The sequence below is a fragment of the Opisthorchis viverrini genome, assembly GCF_000715545.1.
Source record: "Opisthorchis viverrini unplaced genomic scaffold opera_v5_25, whole genome shotgun sequence".
Taxonomy (NCBI): domain Eukaryota; kingdom Metazoa; phylum Platyhelminthes; class Trematoda; order Opisthorchiida; family Opisthorchiidae; genus Opisthorchis; species Opisthorchis viverrini.
In genome coordinates this window covers 2,693,094-2,701,511 of record NW_008751681.1, presented here as the reverse complement: position 1 = coordinate 2,701,511, position 8,418 = coordinate 2,693,094, and the positions used below count along the sequence as shown (strand labels likewise).

Here is an 8,418-nt window from a genome sequence, read left to right as displayed (position 1 = left end):
CTACCCCCCTCCCCCGAATCATCTGTGAACGAAACTGTGACAACTACAGCCATCGTACGACAAGTATTATTATATTACAGCTGATAATGGTGATGATGATGATGTATCACATGAGGAAATTTGCTTGTTGTTGTTTGGAAGCACCTTCTTGTGTGAGCATATCTTTTCAATAATGTAACATTTGATATCTCTCTACGCACTGTCATGACTAGGACCAAAAAGAGTTGGCCTCCACATCCTGAGCAATGAGGCCACTTCAAGTTTTTGCTAGTCTTTCCTGGAAGATTTTCGGACGATGGAAGATCTGTATGTAGGTAAAAAGCTTGCACACTTGGACTTGAGTAGTTACTTGATGTTCGGTCGGATGTTTGACGAAATCCAACGTTTTGATGACTTTGACCGAGAAAATTAACCGGTTGTTTTCTTTTCCACTTGAAAATGTACCATATGCATATCGAATGAACGTAATGTTGATGGATGTTACCGGCACATCAACAAGCTATCACAACGCTGTTTTCAGCTTTTCAGTGCCTGTCGTAGCTTGATAACTGTCAGTCGCATAAGGCCAATTTGCCAGGTAATCCCAGTGACACACCACCGTAGAAAATGTTCACTGGGTTGCTGAAATTTCATACTGACTCAGCACTAATTGTGTTGGGGTATCTTTACCCCCCCCCCCTGAAAGCGATACTAGGTCGCATAGTAATCGTTATCAAGACTAGGTTGACCCATCTACGCAAAACGGCTGGCCAATTTATCATTCCGTCCCTGCAGACTTTTGATGAGATGGATGAGGCGCCTTCACTGAATAATTGGCTTGTCCCTATTTTCCACTCTTCAGTATAGCAAGGGCATTGTCACTGAGCCGGTGAGTTTTACCATACCAATTGAATTTCCGAGCACTCCATTACCTTCATTTACCACTGCTGACAGTACACTCACACGCCATCAAACAGAGTGCTGTGACTGTTTTTTATGCATGAGCTAAAGTGTTGCATTTTGAACCACCCCACAACGGCACATTCGTTGTTGCATGTAAACATAACTCAACATTGGTTGTTGTATCCTCACTCTTCTTGATGTTCACCCTCTTCAGGCAAGAAATGCGCGTCCAACCGGGTAACCTCTCACCAACACGACGCCTGGAGGCACTACATGCAATGACTGGTACACGAGTGTTCCAAGAGAAACTGCAAAACATGAAGAGTCGTCTACCGATTCACCTGTCAGATGCATCATTCTATGGTTGGCTTTACAAAATGGGCCACAGAAGAGTATTACAACAATGGAAGAAGCGATTTTTTGTGCTCAACACGGATAGACACCAGCTTGTGTATTACGACACAAGTGCGGACGAGGTTGTTCGCGGATGTGTCGATCTGCAAGAAGTTCGAGCTGTGCGGATTATCAAGAATTTTGTGCCTCATCAGCTTCGTGGTGTGGACTGCGCAGTATTTGAGGTAAACGATCGTACCCATAATTGTGCTTGACAAAGGTGTACATTACGTGAATTTAAAACTATAAACCTTATGGACGTAAATATTTCTAGTGGACGATCTGGTTATCTATCCACATTACAATTTGGTTTTTCACAGTGTTAGTGAGGGGATCAATATTCCCCGCTGTTGCACAGGCTGCTCAAGGTGCTTCCTGAGGTGTTAACTGCAGGCCACACTCGCCATTTTGGTGCCATCGTTGCAACAGTCTAGTCTACCTCGAAAGTGAAACCACAGACGGTTTGCTGAGAATCTAATGGTGCCGTCTTTAACTGGACCGGTAATAACGAATAGTCTCTGCGCACCTTGTGGCCGGTCATTAACTGGTAAGCGAAGCCTGGGCAGCGAAGAGAGTATTCCGGAAACAAGCGGTAGGTCCAACTGATAGCACACGATTGGCCACTGATGTGAGGACAAGCGAACACATGAACCCTGGGATGTTGGTGGTACCCGTAAACACTGTCCATTTCACGCTTTCAGCCATTACTGATAGCACACGATTGGCCACTGATGTGGGGACAAGCGAACACATGAACCCTAGGATGTTGGTGGTACCCATAAACACTGTCCATTTTACGCTTTCAGCCATGTTTTCGTCTGGTGCTGCCCGCAAAATCCCGTTACTTTGAACAATGACGAGCGTTTGCTTCGTCAAAAACCAAAGGGCGAATTACTGTCATCGGATATGGGATCCTGCATAAGAAATCTCAAGTTATGCCTACAGGGTAGGGAGGACGTAGCGTGCGAACGCGCGCGCCATACATAGTGACTGCATTCGATACTAACGCGCCATCGGTTACCAGGGTACAGAAATTTTGTTGCCCTAATGGTACTCGACTGAATATCGTCAAGGGGGTGCAAAGGTTGAGGTTTGGGTCCCCTTCCGACAAATTGTCCGCCCCTCCTTCGGACTTAATGGTAACAGTATTCAGTATCTTATGGATTGTATAAAACCTCATACAGCTGTATGCTGTACGCCTGACTGGTTACCAAGATTCTATAAAGAATAAGTAGTCTGATCTTGAGTCGAATTTGCAATCTTTTTTATAACCTTTGGTTTCAAGAGAGCGAAATTTTCTGTTGTACTCAGAAAGAGGGATGCAAAACAACTGAATGTACACCCGTTCTCTTTTTTACCCTCACATTCAGCTTGAAACCAACGGTCGAACCTACCGCTTCGCCGCAGAGTCGGCTGCTCAGGCGAACGAATGGATCGAACGTATCCAGAATACCATTCAATGACCGAACGTCTTCTGTCTTTCACTGCTGAACCAACTTGTTCACCTCCATAAGCTGCGCAACATCTTCAGATACCTGTTGTATAGCTGAATACCTCACGATTTTCACCTGCGAGTCCCCTACCGTTTGCTTGCTTGGCATTCTGCTGGCATATATTGTCAGCTATGTAGGGAAAACAATCAAATCGTGTACAAACCTCTTTTTCTTGTAATACCGACTCAGATTCTTCTGCTGCATGGTCCTTTCGTAACAACTCGTAAAAGATGTCCAATCCGTGGTGTGCTGTCGCCCGCCATCTCGCTCCTTTCACACAGATTATCGAAGGTCGAGCACTTAAAGTCTATGAGACCAATAAGGCGAGCAAACAGTGGGGCGTTTTCAGTTCGATCATGGATATTTATCAATGTAAACAGCCTGCTCTCGCTTCGCATTTCAATCTCCTTCAGTCTTTTCGAACTTCATTAACCATGACTCATGATTCGTTCAATTTTCGCTTTATCTTGTGTATATTATTCGATCTGCAGAAATGATGTGAAATAACTTTTGTGTCGTATTTGTTCGATCTACTTGGGTATAACATTGACTATGGGAATATACCTGAATATTGGTAGCTCGGGTGTGTCCATTGGTGGTTGATCAAGTGGTCGCTGAGCTTGGCAATTAGCTTGCTAACGTTTTGTCACCAGTCGAGGTGCGCAGTTGATGATGCCAGTGGATATCACTTAGATTAGTGACGAAACATTTGCGAGCTAATTGCCAAGCTCGGCGAGCAGATCAAACACAACCATGTTCAACGAGATGAAAGAATGAATCAGGTAGAGACACTAAAATATTGCCTACAGTAATATGGACATTGGTACATCAGCAGAAAAACACTAGTGCTCGACAGCTTTACAACCATCAAGAAAAATTGCTGTAGTAAACAGGGAGGCGGCAAAAAGCTCCGACCTCTTGGAAACGATCAAGAGATTATCTTCGGGGACAGGATAAATCTTTCAGAGTCTCGAATAAGCGTTGCTCAGGAGAGATGATCGGATAACACAATCATGTTCGTGTTCGTCAGCATCATACGCAGCATAACATTAGGGTTCAACACTGATGCTTCGCTGCAGTACAGCTATAATTTATTTGAAAGCCTCATTGTAAGTAAAAGAACAAAAGTGGGTGTGGAGGGAGCTTGGTGCTAACCTACCGTGACGGAATCGCGGTCGTGTTGGCTCACGCTACATGGCGTATTTAAGCCGATCCTCACTAGCAAGGATTTGGAACGATAACCTTTATAATCCTCTCGAGTTCAACTGTTTCGAGATCCGACACAGACTGTCAAACTAATTCAGAAAAAACTATCACCGATATCTCAAAGTACGGCAGATCAAGCAAACGGCTTACATGTATATGAATCTTAGCAATCTGGGCAAATGTTGTGAAGGGCGCACGTGTAGGAAGATTTCATATCCCTTGCATTGTGAGAAGCATACCAATCAGGCGTCAGCAGGCTGAAAAAATCACGAAGCAACAACCACTTGAAGGATATCATGGACGTCCTCAATCCAATAAACTCTAACCTTCGACCTGCTCCAAGGTTGTGAACAGTAATCGTATCGGACAGAAAAAGTGCCCACTGACCATCATCCTCTTCAGATTACTAGCGGGGCCAAACCTAGTCGAGTGAACAATTCTCTCCAAGAGAGGTCTCGCCTCCCTGATTACAAAGGGGCCTAAACAGTTGGTAGTATGTCCTGCACTCGGACCTCGATTACTTTACTCGGTTTTCCTCGCACTTAACTGAGAAAAACGACTGTGCCCCAGTCGGAATGCTCTGGCCGAACGGTCCGCTACTAGTTGTCTACACCAAAGTGGCAGATTGGTATAAATGCCCAACGTACGGAAGTTCAAGCAAATGCTGGCTTCTGTTTTCGTCACACTCTGCATACTGCACCAAGGTGATACCGTGTTTCGCAAGCCGATTATTATCAGTAACTCCGTAGCTTGTATGGGCGAATAAAGCAGCTCGCCAAAATGTAGAATTTTTTCAGTGTTCTTTGCTGAGTGAAACTTATCACCAGAGTTAGAGTTGGAAGGTAGAACTGTCATGATTTAGTCAGACGGCATTAGTAAGGTTTGAACAAATTGAACAATGATACGCACTTTTTGCACAAGTTGATCTTTGGTCGAGATGTTCTCTGTAAACGAGGTTAAAAAAAGTCGTTCTATCATGTGACGATCTCTCCAAAGGTGATACCACCCTAATGGTTTCTACGGAAATGCATGAATAAGTATGTCAGTTTGAGCGGAACTGTATTTTCGAACCCAAAAAGTAAGCAGGTATCACGTGTACATCTGATCCGTCAAACTAGGTTTGTTCCCGCTGAGGGCTGATATGCAATTTTCCTTCAAAGGGTATGCAATCGCATCCCACGTATGTTCGGCCATCTGAGGAACCTCGCCCAGGAAATTTCGAATCGGAAGCAGTTGGTCAAGGAGCTCCTTGGCTCCATGCCATGCATAGCGCGGGTCCCAGCTGTTGGCATAGTATAGCACAAATAAAGTGGTCGGAATAGAACGCAGAACAGCGAAAGAGAAGAACTCAGCGGCGTAACCGGAGATAATGTTAGGTTGTTCTAGAGAGGGAAACGGAAAAGTGTGGGAACCTGTTGAAGATTCGTTAGTTAGTATCCGTATAACGGGTGCAGTTGGTTCTGATTGCGTCTGAAATCTATGAATAGGCTCATCACATAAAACAGTGACTCGAAGATTTGTTCCAAGGACCAGGTTCATCAATGCGTTCGCAACCCTCTTCTGAACTAAATGAACGTCCTGCTTTCCGCAAGGTACGGTGACGATCAAAGTACCGGGGTATAATTCCGAAGAGTGATATATGCACAGGGAGTTCCACTCAACCCGATTCGTGACATTATGACTAGGTGAGGGATAAGATAGGGTGCCCAAAAGACTACCGGTTGAAAGGCGGAAACAGCAAGTGATGAATGCCGTTTGGATGGGACCCAAAGCGATGACCAACCGCGTGGTGGAAACACTCTCTAAATGGACGGTAAGACCGTCCGATAAGACGAACTCGTCCTTTTTCTCTGTTAACTCGTCATCCGTTGATTCATCTTCGGAATCCAATTCACCAAGTGCCCTCGAACAAGCCGGGATACGCTTCAATAAAAACTCCATAATAGACTCAATGGCTGAGTAAGCTAAAAGGAAAGAGAGGTATACATTAGTTCGACAGAAAATCACCACAGACATTAAAGCGCTCATCTGAGATAGTAGGGTGTCTATACCTAAGTCATTGCTCTACCACTTGATGAGGTTTGGGGATGTGGTCCGTACTGCCCCTTCCCGACCGAAATCCTACTTGATGTCCTCGGATTCCTTCTTCACGCACATTCGTAAGACGACATCAGAGAAACAACGCGAAGAGGTGTGTTACCACCCGAGTCAGGCTGATTTCCCCTCAGGTGCCCCATGCTGCGAGTAAATCCTACTTGATGTCCTCGGATTCCTTCCTCACGCACATTCGTAAGACGACATCAGATAAACAACGCGAAGAGGTTTGTTACCACCCGAGTCAGGCTGATTTCTCCTCAGGTGCCCCATGCTGCGAGCAGTGCTTTTGAAAATGGATACAATTGTCGACAAAATTCAGTTGGTGGGGACAGTCTCCTCCCCCAAGATGGAGACAGATAAGTTAGACAAGCACCGATTGAATATTTCACTTCTATCTTTGAACGAAGCGCGTGGAAGTTCCCATATGTCCGAAGCGCTTGCAGTGATTCTAATTTCACTGTTCAGAGTTGCATTGTGGGTCAGCAATCCAGCTGAGCAACTGCAGGCGGCCAGTTGGATTGTTCTTGAAAGTATTCAGGCAAGCAATTTAAGTGTTCTTTTTACAGCTATTTACAGCCTTCTAAATCCATCGAGTTCATGGATCCGCGTAGATGCTCTTTCCTGCTTGACATTCGACTGTTTGTCAACTGTATTCCGAGCTTCGAAAAATTTTGGCATTGCACGACATGCAGGGTTCAGATCCTTATGGTTGTGCCATTCCACAAGCCGATCGGTAAGCATCTCGCAGGGTTGTGGACAGTACCCTCTAGTAAAAGTCAACAGCAGAAGAGGTGCTGTTCCAAGGTGATCTCACTAGCTGGCTTCGATAGACTTGTTTCACATCAGAATCCGAAAGCTTCTCAAGGGCCAGCCGAGGTGCGTGTATCTTGTGTGCCCCTGAATAGCGCAACGAACTAGTACATGCTCCGCACCCACACAGGCGTTCCGAAGTGGGAGACAATCGGTAATTGGGCGAGATAGCCCAAGTGGTTAGAGCGCGGATTCACCAACCGGAAGGCCCGTGGTTCGAACCCGACATTTGGCACTCGACTTCCCCTGTCTAGGCTTGGGCAACCTAGCAGTTTCCCAGCCCTCGTGCTTCGTCGTGGTGGCATGGCAGCTAGGCACCGGGAGAGTGCTACAGCTGAGTGATTATTATTTTCCCATGCCACCTATAACTAATGACGATGTGGACTATCTGTGTTGGAGTTTGGCTCGCATGCGGGAGCTGCATGTAGCCAAGTGACTTCAGTTGTTTCGGAAGTTGGTACTACACACAGTGTGTTCAGCACGCAAGTGGAGCAGGCGTTTGCCTTTGGATTATAAAGCAGTTTGTTCACCAGATTGAAGTTGAGCAGCTCTAAGTCTACCTATATGCGCATTCATATCCGCGGCAGCCACAACAACATGTAAGCGCTTAGTCTGTCGGAACACCGCATCAATTAATAAATGTGGACAGTGGACGGACTTACTGATGGCTTACTACAACCATTCCGAGGAGCCTACACCTGAAGACATTCATTCAGGCAATTTGGATAGGAACGGATATCAACATCGTCATTGACACCATTTACATCGCTTCGCAACCATATTTTGCAGCGCTACTGACGATCACGCAGTCCCCAGTATGGAAGGCAAGTTGCAACGATAGCACCCAAAAGTTTCGTGATCCCTTTCATAACCCTCTGCCAGATCGAGGGTCGGCCAAAAACCAAAGGGTACACTTAATGCGATGGAAAAGACAAATGTAATCTACAAAATTCAATGCAACGATTGTGAAAAACACTACGTGGGACAAACAGGAAGGAAACTGTCAACCAGAATCAACGAACACAAGCTCGCCACCAGGAAACATGACCAACTCTCTCTCATCTCTGCACACGAAGATGGGGAAGGACACCATTTCGATTGGACTAACGTCAGAATACTGGGCCAGGCAAGAACAAAGAAAGAACGCGAGTTCATGGAGGCGTGGTACTCCACTGATGGAGCAATAAACAGGCGTATTGAGATTGATCCTGCCTACCAGCCTCTGAGGACAAAGGAAATCCAGAACCACAGAACCCGAGGCCGAACAAGGACTCGAGGAAATCAACAGAACAGCAAGCTACTAAAAATAGGAGGCACGCCACAAACCAACAAAGAAGCCGACCACGACGCAATGCAGATCAAGAACGGGCCAACCGCAAGAGACAACCGACGGCAAGAAATACAAACCACAACGCAACACAGATTAAGATCGGACCAACCAGAATCCAGGTTACAGCGCAAAGGCTGCTCTTTGCAGACTATATAAACGCATACACGAAGAGAGGAACTACTCAACCAACAGCGCACTGAAGATGTC

General features: G+C 45.8%; 2 protein-coding genes across 2 annotated transcripts in view; one reads left to right on the top strand and one right to left on the bottom strand.

Annotated features, from left to right (window-relative positions):
• The window catches only part of T265_02187 (hypothetical protein), a gene marked incomplete at both ends in the record, with an annotated part of 95,797 nt that extends 92,519 nt beyond the window's left edge, over positions 1-3,278 (top strand). The window contains 2 exons of the mRNA XM_009166361.1: positions 1,097-1,460; positions 2,646-3,278. Coding sequence (XP_009164625.1) covers positions 1,097-1,460; positions 2,646-2,738 — 457 coding nt within the window. The remainder of the gene's footprint in view (positions 1-1,096; positions 1,461-2,645) is intronic.
• Positions 3,279-5,066: 1,788 nt separating this feature from the next.
• Positions 5,067-5,915, bottom strand: T265_12943 (hypothetical protein; the record flags this gene model as incomplete). Its single annotated transcript, XM_009166377.1, has 1 exon — positions 5,067-5,915. A coding segment is annotated over one exon (849 nt), but the record flags the coding sequence as incomplete, so codon positions are not given.
• Between the last annotated feature and the right edge of the window lie 2,503 nt (positions 5,916-8,418).